The 26136-nt window shown below is 38.0% G+C and overlaps 1 protein-coding gene across 3 annotated transcripts in view; it reads right to left on the bottom strand.

Annotated features, from left to right (window-relative positions):
- PLD1 (phospholipase D1) overlaps window positions 1-26136 on the bottom strand; it is a 205241-nt gene that overhangs the window by 12710 nt on the left and 166395 nt on the right. For all 3 annotated transcript variants that reach the window (XM_046003568.1, XM_046003567.1, XM_046003569.1), the window contains 3 exons: window positions 18455-18568; window positions 16290-16339; window positions 2400-2534 (listed from right to left, as the gene is read on the bottom strand). In XM_046003568.1, coding sequence (XP_045859524.1) covers window positions 2400-2534; window positions 16290-16339; window positions 18455-18568 — 299 coding nt within the window. The remainder of the gene's footprint in view (window positions 1-2399; window positions 2535-16289; window positions 16340-18454; window positions 18569-26136) is intronic.

The raw sequence follows: 26136 nt of genomic DNA, 5'->3' as shown, positions 1-26136 counted from the left end.
TAATTAGTTGTTTTGCTTCCGTTAGTTATTTAATAATTCTGGCATACATTTGCCATGTTAGAAAATTTAACCATAGGTTACTTTAACCTCTTTGAACACCCGTAAAATTTTTTTTTTTTTTAAAGATTTTATTTATTTGACAGAGAGAGATCACAAGTAGACAGAGAGGCAGGCAGAGAGAGAGAGAGGGAAGCAGGCTCGCCGCAGAGCAGAGAGCCCGATGCGGGACTCGATCCCAGGACCCTGAGATCATGACCTGAGCCAAAGGCAGCGGCTTACCCACTGAGCCACCCAGGCGCCCCTCTTACCCGTAAAATATTTTAACCTAATGTCTCAAACTCCTCTCTGAGAATTTGAAATATTGTTCTCAGTGTTATGAATTTAAGTAGGGCTGATGTGTGAAAGCACCAACAAACCTGCTTCTCTTAGAGTTTCCCTTGAGATACAAAAAACAAAATATCTTTGGATTTTTTCCCATGGGGAAATCTGTTTTGTCCATGGGGAAGGAGAAAAAGAAATCTAGCTCCTAATGACTAGCAAGTAAAACCTGTCCATATTCCCAAGGCCACTTTGGTTTCAAGAAAATGGATAAGAATTATGTACGAGATTGATCAATTATTGGGACGCCTGCGTGGCTCAGTCGGTTGAGCTGCTGCCTTCAGCTCAGGTCATGATCCCTGGATCCTGGGATCAAGTCCTGCATCGGGCTCCTTGCTCAGCAGGGAGCCTGCTTCTCTCTCTGCCTCTGCCTGCTTGTGTGTGCTCTCTCTCTGAGAAATAAATAAATAAATAAAATCTTTAAAAGACTGATCAATTATTGCTAGCCTAAATAAATTGTAACCTTTGAAAATTTGGAGAACTTTCTAGGAAATAAGTCAGTTAAAAAACGCAACCTATTTAATCATTAGCTCTGTTACTGCAAACTACTCTGCATTTATACTTTATATCATATAAAGTAAAGCAGGCTGAAAGCCAAAATGACCTTTAAAAGGAAAATATTTACATCTGTCAATATTTACTTCAAGAGTTCTGAAATCTTGCTGAAGAAATCAACTAAATTTTTTTGTTTTTCCATTTCAGCAAACATCAGTATTTTTCCTTTCCTACTGTCACTGCCAAACTTAATATGAAAAGTTTCTGAGATTGGCTTCTGAAGAACAAGGCCAGAGGAGCTTGGGGGAAATTAGAGAAACTGTGTTTACTGGGGGACTAGAAGAGTAAATAAATCCCTAAAGAACTTTGATCCCTATAGAGCAAGAGATAAAAGACATATTTTTCTAAATGCCCTATGTATTCAAAGAGTGTGTCTGTTTGTGTGTGTGTCCATACATATATATGTATCACCACACTGTGGTCTGTATATTTTCTGGCTTTGGAATTGCTTTCTCTTTCTTTTCAAATCATGTTCCAGATAAGACAATCTCATTACTCCTAGATATGAGCTTTTTTTTTCCCCCTCTGTTGAGAATAGAAATGGAAATGGCGTATTTACTGCCAAAAAATTTCAAAACACTCTACAACTTTTAGTTTCTCATAGAATAGGGAAGATAAGGAAGTATCTAATTATAGTTGAGAAACTACACTTTACTTTTTCTGGGAATTTAATTTTTTTAAGTTTCTATTTAAATTCTACTTAGTTAATATACAATGTAATATTAGTTTCAGGTATGCAATGTAGTGATTCAGCACTTCATATAATACCCCGTGCTCATCACAAGTACACTCCTTAATCCTCCTCACCTATTTCCCCCATCCCCCCAAACCCTCCCCTCTGGTAACCATCAGTTTGTTCTCAACGGTTAGGAGTCTGTTCCTTGGTTTCCCTCTTTTTCCCTTTGCTTGTTTTGTTTCTTAAATTCCACATATGAGTGAAATCAGATGGTATTTGTCTTTCTCTGACTGACTTATTTTACTTAGCATCATACTATCTCCATCCAAATCTTTGCAAGTGGCAAGACTTCGTTCTTTTTCACAGCCGAGTAATATTCCATTGTGTATATATACTACATCTTCTTTATCCATTCATCAGCCAATAGACACTTGGACTGCTCATTTTTCTCTCCCCATGTTTCCCCCTCGAGCTCCCAAAATTGAGGTACTCCAATTTATAAAAGAGGGTAATAATGAATTAATGAGAACAGGCTGATTACTGCTCTGCAGGGCTAACCCACTGCTCTCTGGCTACTGTAATTTGCACAATGGCCATTTAATGCTCTATGCCTCTGTTTCTTCACAGATAAAAACAGGGATGAGAAAGGAGTTAAGTGGAAAATACTGCTTCAGAAATATTTTAGTCATGTTACAGTCCCTCTCAACTGTAAAGGAATTTTGGGAGAAAGAGGATTTTTGCATGGAGTAAGTCAACTAGCAAGCAACCCACTTATAGACCATGTACTTACCAATAATAACGGTGTTATCATCAGCAATTAGCAACTTGCTATGGACATAGATGAGCTCAGTGACGAGGTTGCCTTCAAGCTCTGCATGTGTTCTAAGGCCACAGAATGATATATAATTTATCCACTGATTGCCAACTATAAAATAAAAAAGAAAGTACTAACATTCAATGACCAAGTTCATTCAAGGGACATTAAATTTTACTGTTTCTTAAAACAAATATACTACTTAAACAAGTGGTTAAGAATAGATGATGTAGAGAGAGAGAGAGAGTGTGTGTGTCTAATTTCAGAACTCACCCAGGATCTGTTTTTGCTATCAGAAGAATCTTTTACTATTAATTTGGATGGACATTTAAAAAAAAGTACCATAGTGTTTTCTATGAATTACCTTTTCCAAGGCAATCAAAAAATATATCCAATATGAACAATTTATTTAAATGATTTGGCAAGGAACTTCTGAAGAGTGGTAATTAAAGCAGAGCCAGAGTGGATTACCCAAGGCTTCAGTGTGACATTTGCATCGATCTTGGTTGACACCTGCTGCAGCTTACATCAGATGTAAAAATAATGCCCACACGACCTGATAGTCGATGGTTATAGTCAACTATAGATGGTTATAGTCAACTATAGACATAGTGTAGCCTATTCAGTGCATAGCAGCAGTTAAACTGTATAGACTTTGGGTAAATAAAAATGTTGGCAATTAAATAACACTCCTTCCACATCAGTAACATCAGGAAATGAAAGAATCCCAACTACATTTGACTTTGGAGAATCTGCCTCAGAGCAAGCGGTAGCAGGTCTGTACTTTAAAACGCTGCCCCATCATCACGTGAGGGCCATTCATGTGATAAGAAGAAATGAATTCCATACCAAGCCAACCCATGACCATTATCCTGGCATGAATGTTAGTCACACAATTTTATGGTCTCTCTCTCTCACATAGCAGTTGTCCTGGATAAGGAAAGTCTTATACTAAGAATAAATGGAGTGGAACCAAACCATCACAAGTTCTAATAGAAACAGAATGTAATTTTTTTTCTTTAAGAGAATCTGAAGCATACTAATAGAATGGCAGTTCATGTTCTGTTTACTGAAGTTTCCATGTATTACTGATGCTTTCTATTATTCTGTTGATGTTACTCAGTGTTTCTATTAAATCTGGGTATCTTGGAAAGAAATTCATTCATAGGTTATATATAGAGATTCCTCCCTTTACAGGTAAACTTTCCCTTATACATGTAAATAATACTGTAGCTGCTTGCCAAGAGTTGATATGTTGGTGTACTAGTACATCATGTGTAAGAGATCCATTTCTAAGAAGTTTCATCTAAATAAGATTTTTGTGCATCAGTTTCTTCCCCATTTGTTAATGTTATATTAGAAAGATGTTTCATCTAAAGCATCAACTTCTCTTTAAAACTTCTCTGATCCAGGAGAAAGAGGTATTTCCTCTATTAAGCCCATCATACCCATGGAATTCCTGGAAAATATTTCTAACATAACATTTAATATATTATTTTACAAATATTCATTTAATCCTCCATTTCTCCTACCGTTATCAAGGTCTCACACATTTTGTATTCCCTTCCTCGCACAATGCTAAAAGAAGTTGAGTAAATGAGTGAATTGATGAATGGGTAGTCAGGTGACAGCTATTATTTTAGCTTTTGGTTTTTCTGTATCACCAATTTTTCTGCAGCTGGCTCATGATTTAAAATTTTGAGATATAAAGCAGATTTTTAAAGGAATCATGGAGCGAATTCTTGGCTAAAGTAAATAGTTTTTTGCAGTAACTTCCCATAAAAAATTCACATAGGACAATATGGTAGCCCAGTGGTTCTCAGTGTAAGGCCTGCCTCTCTGAAGACCTGTTAGAAATAAAATCTGGAAACCCTCCCCAGAGGTTCTGTTTCAGCAGAAATCTATAATTCAGTAAATGCCCTAGGGGATATCATTCTTTGAATGACACTGTTGTAGAGCTTTGGTATTTGGTATTTATAGCTTTAAGAGTAGTGGCACACTTTCAGGAAATAATACACCATGATAATCTGAGATGCATTCCAGTGTGTAAGTCTGCTCAATATGAGGACATCCATTAATATAAAACATGATACTGATCAATCTGAGAGAAAAATCTTATGATTGTTATAACAGATGCTTTTGAAAAGCTTTTGACACAATTCAGCACCCATTCTAGATAAGAACAAAGAAAGAAGAAAAGGATGAATACTTTCTTAATATGCTTAAAAATATGTAATATATACATTACACATATATTATATGTCTATGTGTATAGAATATCTTCAGTACTGTTTAACCTTGCCTTGGAGGTATCAGCCAACTCATTTAGACAAGAAAAATCACATAAGGAAAACCAGTTCCATTTCCAGATAATGTGATCGTATCCTTGGGGAATCAGTGATAAAACTATCTCATAAAAGGATGTGAATTAGCATACAGAAATCAATAGCCTTCATACACATAAGCAATAACCATTTAGAGGTTAAAATCAGACAAAACGTTATTTATGATGGCAGCAAAAAAGTAAAACACAGATAAACAATAAACTTACCAATAGATGTGCGAAATCTTTATGAAGGAAAAAAACACTATCAAAAGACACGAGAAGAGACTTGAACAAGTGAAAAGACATCCCTTGTTCTGGGATAGAACAATTCAACATCAAAAAGATGCCAACTTTCTGCATGTTAATTTATAAATTTAATATAATCTCAGTGAAATACCACCATGTTTTTGTGGAGTTAGAAAACTTGACATTATAGTTCATGTGGAAAAATAAACATCCAAGAATGGCTATGAAAAAAAAAAAACAACTAGAAAAGAAAGGTACTGAGGAGGGCATTAGCTCTGATATTAACACATACTACAAAGGCTGTATAATTAGAACAGTGCTGCACCGGCACATAACAGACAACTAAACTACTGAATGGTATAGAAAATCAGAAAGAGACCCAAGCACATACAAAAATTTTGCACATGATAAAAGTGGCATCTCAAATGACAATGACTTTCACATAAAGGCCCTAGGACTTTTAAATAAAGGATGCTAGTATCATTGCATAGCTATTTGAAAAAGAAAAATTACATGCATACCTCATACCAAGCAAAGGAATAAACTCCAAATGAACCAGAGACCAGAATGCAAGTATATGAAATGACACAAGTGTTAGAAGAGAAAACAGGTAAATTAAACCCGAGTATTAGGAAGGCTTTAACTATCTATAGGCAATAAAAGAAAAATATCAATAACTTTGCCTAGATTTAAAAAAAAAAAACATGACACAAAACACCACACACACACAAAAAGAGACAAACGACAAAGTGGGAGAAAGCATTTGCAGTGTATGTCACAGATAAAGAGCTTAGAGTCCAAACCTATAAAGAAATCTCAAAATCTTGATAAAAAGAATGGGCAGAAGACATAAATGGACAATTCACACACACGAAAAGATATTTGAAAAATATTCTTCCTCACTCATAACAGAAATGCAAAACTACACTGAGAAACCATTTCTTACCTACGGTACCAGCAAAAAAATAACATTCTGTCAGTGAGACTGGGTTGAAGCAGGCTCTCCCATACATTGATCGTGAGAAACCAAATTGGTACAAATTCTCAGGTGGGGGGGGGGGGAGGAGTTTGGCAATATTTAACAAAAAGTATATTTTAAAAATTATTTTTTTTATCATGATAAAGTGCACTCCTTTATCCCCTTCACGGATTGCCTGCATCTCCCCCACCACCTCCCCTCTGGTAACCATTAGTTTTTTCTCAATAGTTAAGAGTCTGTTTCTTGGTTTGTCTCTCTCTTTTTTCCATTTGCTTGTTTGCTTTGTTTCTTAAATTCCACATGAGTAAAATCACATGGTATTTTTCTCTGACTGACTTATTTCACTTAGCATTAGCAATCCCACCCTAGAAACTTACCCTATACACTTCCAACAAATAAGAATATATATGCACAAGGTTATTCATTGCATAACTGTAAACGAAAAATACTGAAAATATTTCAAACACCCATATAGAGGGGAACAATTGAACTGAGTATGGCAAATCTCTACATGGAAGACCATGCAGATGTAGAAAAGGAATGAAGAGCTCTATGAATGGATAAGTGAGAAATATCATATACATATATCTGCAAGAAACACTGCAAGAATAATCTAGAAACTGACAAAACTGGCTACCAATAGTGGATGTGATGGAATAGGTTAGAAAAAATGGGTGCGGAGGAAACTGACAAAAGGTTTAGGAACTGACACTTACTGATGTATGCCATTTTTACAGTTCTGACTATTGGAAGTATACTGCACACACTCAAAAAAAAATTGAGAAAGATATAGAAAAAAGCCCCTCTAAAATGGAATACAAATGGAAGGAATTGAACCCAACTCTATTTCAAATTAATAACATAATCCAAGTAAATTTTGAACACTAACTTTCGAGTATATACCCTTAGGCTAAAGACAAAAAGAACTGTAAACAAATACTGAATTCTAGTGAGTAGATTTGTTTTTCAGAATGGTATGGGTCCACAATTCTAAAACTATTTTCTGTATATTCTAGGATTGAGGAAATAAATGCATATATTGTAGATACTAGGACCTGAGAAAAAGGAGTCATAAAAACAGAGAGAGGACTAGAAGGAGTTCTGTGGTGTGGGATTGGAACTGGAAGCCTTAGTACAGAGGCAGACAGATGGGTAAACAGATGTATCGATGGGTGATAGGTAATGTGGGCTAGGCCTTAAAGCAGTGATATCCCAGGAGCCATGACCATATCTAGCACCTGGATTTTGGTTCCTAAATGTCATTTTCCACTAGAAGAATCTGGGTTCCTTGGTTGATTCTAGGGCTAGTGCTGGGAATATACAGTCTGAGTGTGGAACTCTTCTTGTGCTTCCAAGAAAAAAGGCTGATATGGGAACATATCAAAAGCACAGAGAAGCCAACTTATAAAGGTGCTCACTGGCCAAACCTGTGCAAGCTAGGCATTACACTTACACTCACTGAATAAAATAAGAATCCATGAGTCCATACCAATTCAAATACATAAATACGCCAATGGGGAAGAAGGAGGGAAACTTTCTTTATAGTAGAATTCCAAATAAGAAATTGAGAAGAAAGTAGTAAATATAGGAGAAATGATGAGATTTTAAAAATCAGCATTTGGCAACTATCATAGTAGTAATACTAGAATCATAGTAGCAATAATTGATTCACGTAAGAATCATGAACATATGCTAAAACCAGCAGGTGAATGTTTGATGAAAAGTAGGATATTTATATAGACTGAAAGTATTTTCCTTCAAAATATTATGACAAAAGGAGAACTAGTAATTTTATGGGGGGGGGGGGGACCTGGCAGATACCACATTCACTAAATGATCAGAGTTACAATGAATAATGCAGCCAATCAGTCTCATGTTTCTCCTGATACGATGCACAAGGAAGAACCTATCACTTCTGTGATATTCCTGCTCAAAATGCCTCAATGTACTCATGAGGAAACAATAGATAAAGCCAAACTGAATACTATTTTACAAAATAACTAGTGTGTCCTCTTCAAATATATCAAGATCACAAAGTACCCCCACCCTCCATAAAAAAAAAAAGATTGAGGGATTATTATTAAAGGAAAATAAAGATGCATGACAACCAAATTGCAACACGTGACTGTTGAGTGTCTCCTGGACAAGGAAGAAATATTTCCCCCTTTTGCCATAAAGGACATTAGTAAGACAACTGCCAAATTTCAATAAGGTCTACAAACAAGATAACATTGTTATACCAATGCTAATTTCATTAATTTTGACTATTGGACTATAGCTTCTTTTTAAAAATGTCTTGCTTTTTCCAGAAACACACATTCAAGTATTTACAGATAAATGGACATTGTGTGACTTATTCCCAAATGGTTCATATGGGAAAAACCCACCTATCTGTCTATGTATCTATTATAAAGAATGATAGAGTAAAGAAGGTAAAAGGTTAACATTTGGGAAATCAGGTGAAGAGTGTATGGCAGTTCTAGAATCCCTTCTATAAGTCTGAAATTATTATTATTATTTTTTAAAAGATTTATTTGAGAGAAAGCATGAGAAAGAGCATGAGTGCCAAGAGCGGGGGCAGAGGGAGAGAATCTTATGCAGACTCCCTATTGAGTGTGGAGCCCAAGGCAGGGCTTGATCCCACGTCCCTGAGATCATGACCTGAACTGTAAGTAAGACCCAGACACTGAACTGACTGAGCCATCCAGAGGTCCCAAGTCTGAAAGTATTTTAAAACAATTTTTTAAAAAGATTAGTGATGCTGACTAGCTAAGCACCCCGAAGGTTTAAGACATGTAATAATCTGTAATTTTCTAGAGCACAGATCTGTGCCATTCCGTAGTACGGAGAATATCAACAACATATCAACTAGCTGGACAGGCTGACAGTGCACATCCATACCTACTTCCCATCCATCCTCGCCTTTGAAATAACTCCTATGAAGTGATTAAAAAGAAAAACAACTTTCTTTGTGAAAAATGCCCCTCACAAAAGAAGAAAGCTAAAGGTTAGTAACAATACAATTTGGGTCCTAGCCAGAAAGTGGACATTTTGGATTAAAGCATAGCCTGTCAAGTGCATGGGGGTACCCATCCAAGATGTGAATGCTTCCACCAGAAAAGCAGAAAAAGCAAACTGAGAAGCTATTTTGGCCAGTACCATATTCTGTGAAGAGAAGTGGCTCAACAGGTAATAGATACAAAGTTGGCAATGTTAACTTGAGATGTGAGGATATACTAAGGAAACCAGTGCCTTCTGAAGAATGGAGGAGAATGCCAGGAGCATGCAAAAGCAGTGATATAAATTACTGGAAAATTTATTGGAATTTTATTGGAAAATTACTGGAAAAATATCAGGAGGTTTTCCAATTATATGTCATGGAGGTATCTGAGAATCTGAAGGTGTATACAGACCCCTAGGACATACCTGTCAGGAACACGGTGCATATATACCCCAAAAGATGGGAATTCAGTACACCAGACTCTTGATATTTACAAGGAAATTCAGTGAAAAGATTTCAAGAGTTGTTACAGGATTTTGTTACTTAAAAAGTTGTAGCACTGGGGCGCCTGGCTGGCTCAGTGGGTTAAAGCCTCTGCCTTCGGCTTGGGTCATGATCTCAGGGTGCTGGGATCGAGCCCCACATCAGGCTCTCTGCTCAGCGGGGAGCCTGCTTCCCCCTCTCTCTCTGCCTGCCTCTCTGCCTACTTGTGATCTCTCTCTCTCTCTGTCAAATAAATGAATAAAAATCTTAAAAAAAAAAGTAGCACTTCGTGTAGGTACATTTCTACATCCTGACTGAAAACCTCTAGACCTTGTGCTAAATTATACTCAATTGGCTGCTGAAGGACCGTAATTCACAAAAATTATAAAAATGAGAGAGAAATACTTTAAACACTAAATCCCTAAAGATTGGTGTGTATGATAATTGCAGTCCACTAATGGCTGCTGGTTTTCTTTTCAGGAATTTCAGCATATTCATAGCAGAAGTTCTATTCTTTCTACAGAATTGAAATAGTAGAGAACTACAGTTCTCTGTCCAATTAGAGATTAGCTATTTCATGTATTTAAAACCCACTACACATTTACAAAAACAAAACCAACAGTATAACACTGTACCTCAGAAAGGGCCATTATGTAATTAATCTGTTCTTTATGTTTAGAGTATGAACATTTTTCCCACTGAGATGCCTGATTTTGACTTGTTCCCAGGGTGCTTGGAAATCTTTTCATAAGAGGGCTTAACATTGAAATTACTTCTTGTGTTAAAATCCAATTTTTCCCCTGAATAGGCAAAGACAGGCAAAGGATCCAGAGCCAAAGGAATGCTTTATAATAAGCTCAGGCATTTTTATGGTTGAGAAACTAAATAATAGGCTTGTTCTGAGTTTTTGTTCTCCTAGAGCCTCACCTTTGCATTTTTGCTAGTCACTGTCACCAATGAATGGCTTTCCTGATTTTGTTTTTGTCAGTACTTCTTTTGGAGACTTATTCATTATCATCTTCATTTTAAACCATTAGAAACAGAGACAGTGATAATGCTCTGGTAAATCTTCTCTGTCCTAGATGCAATTAGATACAACTTCTGAAAGTATTTATTATAGGTGATGTACATATCTCATGTCTAAAGTTGTTTCTAGAGAGTTGACTGAGCAGTCCATTAGTGAAAAATTATTAAACATTCAACACACAGACACACACAAATGCACAGTATATATTTTAAATTATTATGTACTTAAAGCTTAATTATTTGGAAAGCTTCCAAATCATTTATAAATCTATATACCAGACAATTCACCCCTTTAAAATGTACAATTCAGTGGGGTTGTTTTTTTTTTTAGTACATTCACAAAGCTGTGCATTCATCACCACCACCTAATTTTAAGACACTGGTATTATATTAAAAAGAAATGCCATACCCATTAGGAGTCACTCCCCACTCTATCCAGACCCTAGCAATAACTAATTTACTGTCCTGACTCTACAGATTTACTACTAAAAACACTTCATAAAAATGGAATTATATGTGAACTTTTATGTCTGGCTTCTTTTTATTTACCATGATATTTGCAAGCTTCACCCATGTTGTAGCATGTAACAGTACATTCCTTTTTATATGTAAGTAATATTCCATTGTACGGATATAAACATTGTGTTTCTACATTCATCAGTTAATGGATACTTCGGTTGCTTCAAGTTTTCCACTATTATGAATAATGCTGTTGTAAACATTCATGTCCAAGTTTTTGTGTGAACATATGTTTTCAGTTCTTTTCAGTATATACTATGGAGCAGAACTCCTGGGTTACATGGTGACTCTATGTTTAATTTATAGGAAACCACCAACTGCTTTCCAGAGAGCCTGTACTATTTTTTTTAAAGTTTTAATTTAAATTCCAGTTAGTTAACATACAGTGTAATATTAGTTTCAGGTGTATAATATAGTGATTCAACACTTCCATACAACACTATGCTCATCACAAGTGCCATCCTTAATCCCCATAACCTATCTCCCCCATTCTCCATTCACCTCCCCTCTGGTAACCATCCATTAGTTCTTTACAGTTAAGAGTTTGTTTCTTGGTTTGACTCTCTTTTTTCCTTTTGCTCATTGGTTTTGTTTCTTAAATTCCACATGAGTGAAATCATATGGTATTTGTCTTTCTATGAGTTATTCTACTTAGCATTATACTCTCTAGGTCCATTCATGTCACTGCAAATGGCAAGATTTCATTATTTTTTATGGCTTAGTAATATTCCTGTGTGTGTGTATGTGTGTGTACACATACCACATTTTCTTTATCCATTCATCAGTTGATGGACAGCTGGGCTCTTTCCTTAATTTGGCTATTGTAGATAATGCTGCTATAAACATTAGGGTGCATGTATCCCTTTAAATTAGTATTCTTGTATTCTTTGGGTAAATACCTAAGTATTGCAATTGCTGGATGATAGGGTAGTTCTATTTTTAACTTTCTGAAGAACCTCCATACTCCTTTCTAGATTGGCTGCATTGGTTTGCATTCTCCAACAGTGCAAGAGAGTTCCCCTTTTTCTACATCCCCACCAACATCTGTTGTTTCTTGTGTTGTGGTGTGATGTGGTATCTCATAGTTTTGACTTGTATTTATATTACTAGATTCAGTTTAGTAATATTTCACTGAGGTAGTTTGTGTCTGTATTCATAAGAGATATTGGTCTGTAGCTTTCTTCTCTTATAATGACTTTGGATTTGATACTAAGGTAATACTGGTCTCAAAGGATGGGCTGCAAGTATTTCCTTCTCCCTTTTTGTGAGGGAAAGGGTTATGAGTAATTGGTGCTCTTTTGCGGATGGTAGAATTCACCCACAAAGCTATCTGAGCCTGGGCTTTTCTTTGTAGGAAGACTCTCGATTACTCAATTTCTGTGCTTATTGTAAGTCTATTCAAAGTTTCAGTTTCTTCTAGAGTCAATTTTGATAGTTTATGTCTTTCTAGGAATTTGTCCATCTTATCTAGGTTAACTAATTTGTTGACACATAACTCTTTGTAGTGTTCTTTTATACTCCTTTTTTTGGTAATTTGAGTTTTCTCTGTTTTTGTACTTGGTCAGTATAGCTAAAGGTTTGTCAATTTTGTCAATCTTTTCAAAAAACCAATCAATATTTGTTTTCATAATTTTATTGTTCTTTCATTCTATCATTTATTTCCCCTCTGATCTGTATTATTTCCTTCATTCTGCTTTGAGTTTAATTTGTTCTTTTTACAGTTTCTTAAGGTATAAGGTTTGGTTATTGATTTGAGATCTTTCTTCTTTCTTATTTTTTTTTTTAATTTTAAGAAAGACTTTAGTTATTTATTTGACACACAGTGAGAGAGAACAAGCAGGCAGAGCTACAGGCAGAGGGAGAAGTAAGCTCCCTGCTGAGCAAGGAGCCCGACATGGGACTCGATCCCAGAACCCTGGGATCATGACCTGAGCCAAAGGCAGATGCATAACTGAGTAAGCCACCCAGAAGCCCCTGCTTTCACTATATTTTAAAAGTGATTTCATTGGTGGTTTTCCTGGGTATTACAATCTAGTTTGGATTACTATCAATTCAATTTCATAGTATACTAAAATTTTTATCTTTGATAGCTCCATTCCCTTCCCCTTCTCTTCACTATTAAATCATACAAATTAGATCTTTAAAAATTATATACCCATCAACACAGATTTATAATTACTGCTCTGGATAGCTGTCTTTTACTTTTGATTGGAGGAAAAAAATTTAGAAAAAGAAAATATATCTATATTGTCTTTTTAATTTACCTAAGTAGTTGTCATTGTGCTTTTTGTTTCTCTGTGAAGATTCCAGTTTCTTCCCAGTAACTTTTCATTTCTGCCTGAGAGCTCCCTTTAGCATTTCTTGTAGGGAAGTTCTGCTAGTGATAAATTCTCTGTTTTTGCTTATCTGAAAATGCCTTAATTTCTCCTTCATTTTTGAAGGATAGTTTTGCTGGACACAGAGTTCTTGGTTGATAGTCTTTTCTTCCAGCACTTTGAATATGTCATCACTGTACACTCAGAAGTCCATGGTTTCCAATGAGAAATTGGCTATTAATCTTACAGAGGATGATGTATATTTGACTATTTGCTTCTTTTGCTGCTTTCAAGATTCTCTTTTTATCTTTGTCTTTGGATAGTCTGATTATGATGTGTTCTGGTATGGATTCCTGTATCTTTGTTGGATTTTGTTGAACATCTTGGATGTACAGATTCATATTTCCCATTAAATTTGAGAAGTTTTCAGCCATTTTTAAAAAAGATTTTATTTATTTGAGAGAGAGGGAGAGAATGAGTGTGGGGAAGGGCACAGGGGGAGGAAGGAGGAGAGAGAACCTCCACTAGACTCCCAGCTGAGCATGGGAGCTGCTGCAGAGCTCGATCTCTTGACCCTGAGATCATGACCAGAGCCAAGACCAAGTCAGATGCTTAACCAACTGAGCCACTGAGGTGCCCCTCAGTCATTACTTCTTTAAATATCCTATCTACACCTTTCTCTCCTTTCTTTTAGGGACTCCCATTATGTATATGTTGCTATGTTCGATGGTGTTTCACAGGTTTCCAAAGCTCTGTTCATTTGTCTTCTTTTTTCTATCTGTTCCTCAGGCTACATAATTTCGATTGCTGTCTTCAGGTTTGTTGATTTTTCTGCCTACTCGAGTCTACCACTAAACTCCTCTATTATACATTTTATTTCAGTTATTATACTTTTCAACTCCAGAATTTATAATTGGCTCCTTCCCCCCCACCAAAAAGAAATTTTATAGAAACATTTTAATTAAAAAAAATTCTATTTTTTTAACATTTTCTATTTGGAAAGAAATTATTTCTTTGTTCTCTTTAGTTTTTTAGCTGTTACTTCCCTAAGTTCTTTGAACATAGTTAAACTGTACTATATTCACACAGTTACAGTAGGTCTTTTAAAGTCATTTAAACTGTCAGGTCGCATTATGACACTTCCCTGAGAACTTCCAGAGGATGGGAGCTTCAAACCCATAGCTCCTCTGAGAGCTGATAGGCTGCTGGTTTTCACAGTGATGAAGAGATTGATTTTCAAGGCTACTGTAGAACTGAGGAGAAGGTAAGGGGAATATGGCAAATTAAAACGCCACAAAGATTTTGCCATCCTTCTTCTTCTTCTTCTTCTTTTTTTTTTAAACAAACATTCTTCAGAGTGTTATAAGCCTTTGGTTAACTCCCAGAGTTCTAAAAAAGTTGATTTTAACCATGTCTGTCAAGTGTTTTTGTTGCTTTTATGTGAAGAAGTGGATTTTTGGATATCCTTACTATGCCTTCCTGCTGATGTTCCAATTCTTCATTTTTAAGTGAAAAATATACATACATGGAAGGACTAATATTCTCTCCCACTCTTTTTTTAAAAAAAGATTTATTTATTTGAAAGAGAGTGTGAGGGGGGACGCAGGAGAAGGAGGAGAGTGAGAATCCTCAAGCAGACTCCCACTGAGCATGGAGCATGATGTGGGGCTCAATTCCAGGACTCCAAGATTACGATCTGAGCTGAAATCAACAGTTGGTTGCTTAATTGACTGAGCCACCCAGGTGCCCCCTCCCCACATTCTGAAACATCATGATCTCTTGCCTACGACCAGTCTCCCTCTCTTTTGCTTACCAACAGTAGGTGAATCTTTGCATAAAGCACCATATTAATAGGTTCACTCCTGGGAACAGAGACTTCCACCAACCTTATCTTGTCTTTTTTCAGGATAAAATCTAGTTCTTTTTTAAAATGGCCCCCAAGTTAGCATAATCCATATCCAGTCTGAACTGGAGGTCAGACAAGTTGTGTTCTAATCCCATCTCACTGCTTGTGGAATGTTCTGTACCTACTGTACAAAGTATAGAACATTATCAAGAACCTACTATGCGCTGAACTTAGTATCAGGAGATATAGATAAGTAAACCCATAGTTATGATATCTGGTAGGTGGGAACTATGTAGTAGGTCAATTAAGAAGATATCTGAGGGGTGCCTGGGTGGTTCAGTTGGTTGAGCATCTGACTTTAGGTCACATCATGATCCCAGAACCCTGGGATCAAGTCTCACATAGGGCTCCCTGCTCAGAAGGGCATCTGCTTCTCCCTCTCCCTCTGCCCCTCCTCCCACTCATGCTTGCGCTCTCTCTCTTTTTCTCTATCTCAAATAAATAAAACCTTAAAAAAAAAAAAAAAAGAAAGAGCCTTTGAAAATACGAAGAACTTCAGAAGTGAAAGGTAGTACTGTGAGCTTCTTTCTGATTTATTTACCTCTAAGTATAATACCTTCAAAGGTTTAGTCTAAAATAAACTAAAATCAACAAATAAAATCAGTTTTCTTCCCCAAATATAAGACAGTACTGTGACAACATTGGGACTTCTGCATAACTGACAACTGTGAAGACCTGTTGGTCTTGCAGCATTTGTGCCCTCAGCTCTAAAGCAGAAATGACACCTGTCTTGCTTACTTCCCAGGGCTGTGGTGAAGGACCGCAGGAGAAGACACATGGGGGGTCCTTGTGAAGTTCCTTACAAATCTCACTTGTTATCAAAATAATGAGTATAAATAAATAAATAATAAAAATACCCTTATTTTTTTATAACCTACACATCTGAAGTTGTGGCATCTTCATCTGAACTTTGCTTTGGGCAATGTAATAAGTAACTTGTCTCAGTTAAACACTTTGTGGCCTACCTTTTGTGAATGGGGTGTCACAATCACACTGTGAAAACATCAGTGATTAGGGATATGGCACCAAAAACGACCATGGGGGAAAATAAAAGCTGTTACTTACGCTTTGCTTTTAGCTGGCCAAGGATGGAATTTTCTCCTCTGCACATGGTCCTGAACACATGTAAAGGAAAGAAATTATTATGGAGGCTTCAAAGGAACCCATCTCAACTGCAATATCTGCGAAGCATCGTCTGACCCCCAGTAAAAACAGAGCAAGCGCTTTTATAAGAAGATGCTACATGGATTTTTAAGAAGCTAAAAAAAAGCCCACCTGGATGTCACTTCTGTAATATTATTGATGGGACAAGATAGTTGTTTTGAGGTAGGGAAATGGAAAAGTCATAAAATCGATGTTAGATTTCAGAAAGAGGTGCTATTTTAAAAAGATGGGCTATGAATGAACTTTCCCTCTTAGAAAATTCAGTGACAGCCAAGATAAATTTAGAATACCTCAATAGGTAAGAGCACTTACAAACTCACGTTTCTTTCAGAGGTGTTTAAAAGGGCAAACACTCAGCAGAATAATTGCAGAGCTAAACTCTATACCAAGGCAAATGCCTTGAAAGTGAAAAACAGAGTTTCCAATAATTGACTCTGCTAATGATTTTGTTTCTCACCACTCTGATAATAGTCAATGAATTATAAAGACTGACAAAACAAAAAAAGTTCTATGCTCCATCTGCTTGCTCTGTAAAAAGTAATTAAAAATACAGTTTCACTTGGGAAATACTGATATTCTTAAAGATGATGCCAGTAAATAGAGATGTTTTGGCATAATAAAAGGTTAGAATTTTAGTTGCTGGACAAAAGCCAAGCATGTTATTTCATTCAGCTGGTTCAAACCCAAGAAAATAGTCATCGAAAATAATTACAATTGACAATATTCCAAAAATAATATTAGAATGGCAAATGAAGTGGATAAAATCAATTAAACATTATGTCAGTGCCTTAAATACATGAAAAGCCTTGTTTGTCATGTTATAAATCAGATAATATTATAAGTGGGCAAATCTTCAATCAAAGCATATAGACCAAAGCATAGTTAAAGTTTTCTCATAATGTAACCAGGCAAAATTACCCAAGGGGGAAAAAAAATCTTTACTTGAGATCCTGACAAACAGGCATACCTCAAAAAGTAAAAAATGAGAGAATTAAAAAAAAAAAAAAAAACCACATCTGCTTTATATACTGGGAGTTCTGTGTAAGGGCTCGTTGGTCCCTCCCCAATAAAAAGATTTGGTTAGAAAGGTGGGAATCTACAGATGGTTCTGAAAAACAAGGGACAGTCAAAGAAAATATCCAGGTTCTTGTCCTTGCTTTGACTTAGAACAAGTGTGATTCCAAGCAGAGCTCTTTGGTATCTCAGTTCACAGTGCTTGTTACTGGGAACTGGGATTCATGCCCAAACCTGTCCACTTCCCTCTTGACTGCCATTCTCTTTCCCAGCTAAGGGACCCAGAGAGAATGTTAGGGGGCCATCACTGTCTACACCACCTCTCTACGTCTGCTCACCAGACACATCTCCCAACCCCCCTCCTAATGCTCTACTGGCCAAGTCTGAAGCTTCACAGGTTTTTTTGTGAGTGAATATGGCAATTCTGCTTTTTAGAATATTGAGAATAGGATTTCATACTTTCCTTTAAATTTTACAAAGCTGTGGCAGAGAAAGAATTAAAATCCCTCATACTTCATTTACTGGCAAAGGTCATCATTACCAACCTTGCTACCTAAAGAATCATAAATAAACAGATAGAAAATCATACTACTTTAAGCATTTAATTTTTTTCCTCAAAGACTATGGAAAACTCAATAACTATGTGGTGGCTTCAAGATAATTTCTGAACCAATATTACATATATTATTATGTGTATATGTGTGTGAGATATATATATATATATATATATATATATATATATATATAGTCCTTGTCTCCATTTATAAAATATATGTATATGTATGTCTTGTGGATAGGCAATGAATATACAAGAGAGATTTATATTTCAGTTCTTTTTATATTTGCCATGTGTTCTAGGCCTGCCATTTACAATTTTAGGCTCTATTTGAATTTTATCAACTAGTAAACAGGCCAAGATCCAAAAGTAAAAGAAAGCATTCATCTGTTCACCACTCCCTGAATAGATGTGGAGAAACATTTCCATTCGTTTCACCAGTTTATGTGCATGACTGATAGAAAGCTGAGAAGAGCCTACTTTAGAGCTTTGGCACCTGTAGTTGAAGTGCATGATTGCCTGCAGGGCATTTCCTCCTCCCGTTGAGATGTCGCCTTCAAATCCTGGCAGCAGCGGTATCACCACATACACCCGGTATCTCTGGCTTTCCCTACAAAAGTCAGATGCAGAGCCATTCACCAAAAAAAAAGGACAAGCAGATCATGTGGTTTCAGAGATTGAGCTAATGGCTTCCTATAATACATTCTATCCCATTTCAGGGCTTGGATGGTGCTGCTGGGTTGGAGGCCAGAAGCTGCTATCCAGGTAACACTTCATAACAACCTAAAAGAAATAAGCTGAACTTGGCAGTAGAATGGGGAACCCTGCTCACAATCTCTCTGCAGCATAATTCTCCCGAGGACAGAATCCACTGTAAGCAACCCATGCTTGGATCCCATGGAAGGTGGGGTGGGGGGTTATAACAAAGTTTTGAAAAAGATGTCATCGTAATAGTTTTATATCTAACACGCTGTATCCATGAGTGCCTTGCTCAGAGCCCAGCAGTTAACAGTCATTCAGTTAATGATTGTTGAGTCAATGAGTTCCCACAGCCCAGATCTCAGGGGCAGAAGACATGCTGGTCCCAGTACACTTTCCAATGCAGAAATTATCATTGCTTAGAAATTGCAATTCGGCTCTGAAAACTGGTTCTGCTACAAAAGAATTTTGTATCTGGACCCTTCAAGAATTCTGAGTGACTGATGATTTTTTAAATCCTCTACACATGAAACCCAACATTTCTTGGCCTCCATTCCAGTGGATTGAGGACAGCCTTTGAAAGAAAAGTCTTGGGGCGCCTGGGTGGCTCAGCGGGTTAAAGCCTCTGCCTTCAGCTCAGGTCATGATCCCAGGGTCCTGGGATCGAGCCCCGCATCGGGCTCTCTGCTTGGCTGGGAGCCTGCTTCCTCCTCTCTCTCTCTGCCTGCCTCTCTGCCTACTTGTAATCTCTATCTGTCAAATAAATAAATCTTAGAAAAAAAAAAAAAAAAAAAAAAAAGAAAAGTCTTTGAGTAGCCTTTGTTAACTCAATGATGTAACAAATAGAAGAAGGTGGTGGGGCTACTTACTTTGGTCTCCACTCAGAAAGGTAAGAGTTTGGAGAATTACGTTCAAATGGGTATCACTATTGGGAGGCACAGCTGTTAAAGTCCCTGTCTTTCTTTATAAGCTACACAGGAGGGAAAGCTGTGAATAACTGTGGTATCTATGTGGTCAAGAAATCTTGTCCATAGATGTGAGCAATCCATGGTCACACAAAGATGCTGCTACTTAAACTCTTCTTATACTTAATTTCTAAGGATCACTTTCTTCTAAACAACTACCTTTCTCTTTCACGTGAATATTACTCCTCCTCTCTGAGGGGTCAGATTTCATGAGAGTGTGTCGGAACACCAATGTCTCTATCAGGGCATGTGGCCAGTGAAGTTCAGGGAGGAAATGGCCAGCACCGTGAGCCTAACTGCCAGGCTAAGGAACAAGGCATCTCAATTAGATTGTTGCAATGGCATGAATTAATCACTAGATGGCAAACATAGTTTGAGTTGGAAAAATGAATTAAAAAAAAAAAATGTAAACTCTTCCAAGTTCTCTGCCTGATAAGGGTAAGAGGCTCACATCCTTAAATGGTAAACAAGATAGTGGGGAGAGAACAGAAAGAATACCTAAGCTATTTCCCCATTACCAGCATTTAAAAGCCCAAATGAGTTAAACCAGACACTTAGAAATGGGCACCACCTGGCCTCAACTGCCTTTCCAGAATCGCCTTCCCATAGGATCTTCCCAGACCCACAGCCCAGTTGCCAGACCCCTTTGCTCAGTGGTGTCCCTCCCTACGAAGGAAGGTTGGTCATCTGCCCCGAGTCTAGAATACCCCCTGCTGCTCACAAAATCCCACTTCCCCTTCCAGGGTGGCTGAAAGGCACCTTCCTCGGTCAAACCATCCTGAATCTTCCAGTTAAAACTTGTTTGCTCCTGCCTCTACACTCCCATGGCTCATGGCAGGCACGTCTATTCAGCATTCTTTTTGCTTTACACAATAGTTAACAAGCAGATCTGCTGCCTAGGCTACGGTGATAAGCCCTTCTGAAACCCAGGACATATGTCCCCATATCTTTCTACTTTGGGCAGTGCCCAATGGAGGATCCTTGTACACAGTATGCACACAGTACTGTCTGCTTTGGGAGAATGGGGTCAGGTTGGAAGCAGGTTTGTTTCTGGGAAGCCACTGGTAGAGAAGAGATTAAGCTGCAAAAGTTAAAATTAAGTTTTTCTTTAAATTTCATGTTATTTGAATTTTTATTGTGATATAATCTATGTAACACAAAATTGGCCATCTTAACCATTTTTAAGTGTACTGTTCAGTGGTATTAATTCTATTCATATGTTGTACAACTGTCATATCTACTTCTACAACCTTTTCATGAGCCTGAACAGAAACTCCTTGATAGTTAAGCAAAAACACCTACATTTTCCCTCCCTCCAACCCCTGTAACCTCTCATCTACTTTGTGTCTCTGTGAATTCGCCATTCTAGATATTTCATCTAAGTGGAATCATACAGCATTTGTCCTTTTCGTGTCTGACTTATTCCACTTAGAATAATGTCCTCAAGATTCATCCATGTATCAGAAATTCCTTCCTCCTTGTGGTTGAATAATACTGCATTGTAGGTGTAATCCCCATGTTATTTTATCCAGTCGTCTATTGATGGGCAGCTGGGTTGTCTCCACCTTTTGGCTACTGTGAATCATGTTGCAATGAACGCTGGCATTTGGAACCTCTGTCCCAGTTTGCAGGTCTTCTGGGTGTTTACCCAGGAATGGTACTGCTGGCTCATAGGTTTATTCTAGATTTAGCCTTTTGAGGAATCATCAATTAACTTATATTTCTATTGTTATTATAATCTATTGCTCAGAGTACAAAATTTAAGAAGTAGAAGATTAGGGGCGCCTGGGTGGCTCAATGGGTTAAGCCTCTGCCTTCGGCTCCGGTCATGATCCCAGGGTCCTGGGATCGAGCCCCACATCAGGCTCTTTGCTTAGCGGGGAGCCTGCTTCCCCCTCTCTCTGCCTGCCTCTCTGCCTGCTTGTGATCTCTCTCTCTGTCAAATAAATAAATAAAACCTTTAAAAATTTATATAAAAAAAAGTAGATTATATGATGAAAACAAAATTCCTCTTTCCTTTGTCCCCAGGCACTGTTTTTCCTCCCTGAGAGCAACTCCTATTACCTTCCATGTTCCTCCAGAAATTGTCTATGATTTTATTAAAAAAATATATATATATGTGTATATATTTTATATATTAAATGTGTTTAATATATGAAATGTATAATTATATACATATATAATATTAACATATAATATATATTTTTTCTTCTATGCAAATGTTAGAATACTATAAGCACTTTTACAAATGTTTTTATTTATATGTCTGTACCTTGTCCATTTTCTAACAAAGTGTTACAGAATTCCACATCTTTACCATAATATTTAAAGCAGTTCTCTATTGATGGGTGCTTAAATTGTTTCTGATTTTTAACTATTTCAAAGTACCTGTTTTCTTATGGATGCTGACCCATGTAAGTCATTTCTTCGCAACTGTGAAACGTGAACATCACTTCTGAGTGATACTAATGGTCTTAAACACCAAGTGTTTGTGATTCTGTTTATAAAAGATGGTTCCATTTTAACACTGTTTTAGAAGAGCAGAAATGACCTCAAAACAGAGGCCTCTTGGGGCGCCTGGGTGGCTCAGTGGGTTAAGCCGCTGCCTTCGGCTCAGGTCATGGTCTCAGGGTCCTGGGATCGAGTCCCGCATCGGGCTCTCTGCTCCGCAGGGAGCCTGCTTCCCCCTCTCTCTCTGTCTTCTGCTCTACTTGTGATCTCTCTCTCTCTGTGTCAAATAAATAAATAAAATATTTAAAAAAAAAGATGTTATTGGGAAAAAAAAAACAGAGGCCTCTTATGTAGGATATGGGAAGAATGTCCTATATAGATCTTCATCTTCAGATAAAATATTCTTGCAAATTCAGTTTGTAGGAATCAGAATGTCCACGTTTTCTTGTTCTCGGGACTCTGTTCGCTCCATATTGAGGGCTTTGCCTTTTTACAATGCAGCAGTTCTTGAATTTCTTGAATGATGAAATTTTTAAACCTTCCAGCCGGTTAACAGAAATGGCTTAGATTTCCACTGTTGTAGAAAAAGGGGCTCCTGAATCTCAAACCAGAAAATTGTGGCTGAGTTAAGCCAAGGAAGAGAAAAGTTGGGGTTTGGGGGTGCGGGTGATAGCCATCATTTTAGGGCAAGAATTGGAGCCCCTAGTGGGCAGAATTCTTTATGATTTTCAAAACAAGGTAAGAGCGAGTGGTTGCCAGGCCTTCATCTTCAGGCAATCGCTTCATCACTGCAGTTCAGAACAATTTTACAAAATTGCTTTCTCAGGCTTTTTGTTAAAGTAAGTTTTCTTTCAGACCTCACAAACTTACAGCAGTGCTGTGTCTAATATCTAAAACTTGGAAATCAATGTCCCATAAAGGGGGATGGTTAATTAAATTATGTTACAGTCACTCAAAGAGTGAGCATTTTGCAGCCATGAAAATGACCACCACTTACTAGCAAAATGCTGCTGGTACTGTGTTAAAACGGCCCTGATGCAAAGTTACAATTACAAAACAGTTACAGATGTGGCAGGCAGATACTACGAAATATGCAATCACTTTCCTCCTTAAATGCATTCCCTTCCCTCACCCTCTGCCTACAGATACGAAGCAGGCATTGTTCCCAGGTGGCATGCTCACAGATGAACGTGGGCACAAGAGAGCAGCTTCTTAGATCTGGGGAACTGGGTAGAGATCCTCTGAGCTGAGTCAAGAGCATAAAGACGCTAAGAGAGAGACTCAGTGCAGGGATCCTGGTCTTCACTCTCAAGCAGAATTCCAGGGAGAACAGGACAGACCCCATCACCTTTCAACAGGATAGGATCTGAGTGTGAGACATAACCTTGCTTCCAAAGGAGGCCCCAAGAAAAGTCCAGCAGCCCACATGATATGGCAACAACAGAGGAGAAGTGGAGGAAAGGCAGGCCTGACAGGAGAAGGAGGAGGCCCCCACGTCACAGTAAGCCTACGCCAGAACAGGCCCAAGAGAGATTAACACTGAGGGCTGGAAGTCTCTTCGCAAAGATCCAGGGCCCCTTACCATCCATACCTAGGACGGGGTGCATCGGGGAGTGGAAGAGAGGAGAGAGGCTGGGCTGTGCCTGAGTGACAGCATACAGAGCAGAAATAGCAAACAGCAAGAAATGGCTGAATTTGGCCACATTTAAGTGTGAAGGTGACTAGACTAAATTTCCTTCTGTTGTGTGGAAATGGGATTTGAAATAAAAATTCAGGCGAGCTATAGAAAAAGGAAGTAAGTGACAACTCAACAGAAAAATATATGTATATTAATATAAGCAAAAAAAGGAAGTAAAAAGTGAGTTCTAAGGGTGGTGAGAGTATGGGACCTTTAATATTTTCCATTTTTGTTATTGCTGAAATGCTGTCTATACCTTTAAAAACAGCACTAATTCCCCATATAAATGGTCATGGCTTTCCTCTGCACTATCCTCCTTGTTCTTCCCTCAGGAAAAACCTCTCCTCCTTCCTTCCCCTTCCCTCTTCATCATGAAGGGCTGTCAGGAGAAGTGGGGAGGACTAGAGTGGGGTCTCAGGATCTGGATGAAGGCCCCTGAGGAACTTGCCCATGCTTCTCCAGTGAGGAGATGCGTTGTTTTTTATTTTTGTTGTTGTTGTTGTTGTTTATGGGTTGTTTTTTGTTTGTTTTGTGTGTGTGTGGTTTTTTTTTTTTGAGAATTTGGGATTTATAGATCATTGCTCTAAGCTCCAAGGGTGGGTATAAATCCTATCGTTGTAGATTTTGCAGCATGGAACACTGCCAGAACTAAGCAGAACTGGGCTTGGGGCAGAGTGTTCTTTTTTTTTTTTTTTTTTTTTTTTTTTAAAGATTTTATTTATTTATTTGACAGAGAGAGATCACAAGCAGGCAGAGAGGCAGGCAGAGAGAGAGAGGAGGAAGCAGGCTCCCTGCGGAGCAGAGAGCCCAATGCGGGGCTCAATCCCAGGACCCTGAGATCATGACCTGAGCCGAAGGCAGTGGCTTAATCCACTGAGCCACCCAGGCGCCCCGGGGCAGAGTGTTCTTGTGGGGAGAGCTCTATACTATAGTGGTGTTGGTTCTTGAGAGTTGGATCTGTAGCTTCTCAGTGGTTTGGGACATAACCCATTTTATTTTATGTTTGGCCAGTCTTTAAAAGCGCAGTAGCCTTTTTCAGACTTCAGTTTTCTCAGCCGCAAAGGAGGGGGTTGGCTAAAACCATGGCTAGTTCACCAGAAATGCTGGCCCTCTGCAGCAGTGACTTTGCATATCGTCTGTGCAGCATTATAGATGACGGCATGATACATATTGGGCATATGCACATGAATGTCATTTTTCTGTGGGTTATCTTTTGGAGACACAGGCTCTTAAATGTAAGGATGCTGAAGGTTAGCCCAGCGCGTTGAAGACTTCATTCTCAGCTTGATAAGCTATGTGAGGCAAGCTCCCCTGTTGCCCCCAGATAAGATCCTACAAAATGATTGCTGGCCTCTGCCCTGTGCTACTCTTTCACCTCTCAATCTTCTGAGATCACCATTTCTATAATTTTTGGAATCAAACAAAAGCCATTAAGTGATCGAAATCAAATGTCCTCCTCCCATAATCTCATGTCATCTCTGCCCCAGGGTAACCTCTTCTCGGGGTGTTTTACAGAGCTTGGAGGCTGGCCCACAAGAAAAAAAAAATGAACCCAAAAATTGGCATGCTCAGTCTACATGCTTTTTGTTCTTTCTATTATAACCACAGTTTAAATTTCTTTAAGACAGTGCTTCTGAAACACGCCCAGCATGTCCTTTCAGCGTGGTACACAAATTATAGGATATGGTAATAACAGGAGGCAGACTTTTCTGTAAGCCAAAGAACTTCTTACCTATCAAGCAATTACTTTAAAAAAATAAAACGTTCATCTGATTTCTTCATTTTAAAATTAAAGTTATTTCTCATAGATTTCTGGGAGGCTTACTATTAAAACATTTCTACTTCCCCGGAAATGAGGGCCACTTTGTAGCTGAGTGGTACAGGGCACAAGGTGAATTTCCTGAAGACGTGGTTTCAGTCTCAGTTCCACTCATCAATAGCTGTGTGACTCACGCCGGTTACCTAACCTCTCTGGGCTTCACGGCCTCATCTGTAGAATGGGAAAAATTAGGCATCCACTTTGTAAGGTAGGTGTGGGAATGAAACAAGGTAGTGCGTGTTAAGCAGCTCGAATGTGGAAAGTCTCAGAAACTACTTGGTAACATGATTATTCAGTTTACAACCACTGATTTCAATGAGAAAGCCTATACACCATCAAAGAATAATAAAGGAAAATGAATGCCTAAAATTAAAACAAATTAAAGTGAAGCTGAATTCATTTAATGCTACAGAATATCTTCTATTTTATTTTACAGTGGGGGTGGGATGTTTATTGAATCAATAATAAGAAATCCAAGTATGGATTCCCAGGAGGAGGAGGAGGCAGCTACGGACTTCTGGTAGGACACCCTGGGTCAGTGTTTTCATACTGTGTCTCTGCTTGTC

This window comes from Meles meles, chromosome 4 (genome assembly GCF_922984935.1).
Source record: "Meles meles chromosome 4, mMelMel3.1 paternal haplotype, whole genome shotgun sequence".
Classification (NCBI taxonomy): Eukaryota; Metazoa; Chordata; class Mammalia; order Carnivora; family Mustelidae; genus Meles; species Meles meles.
Note: the sequence above shows the minus strand (reverse complement) of the source record. Positions and strands in the feature narration are given on the sequence as shown.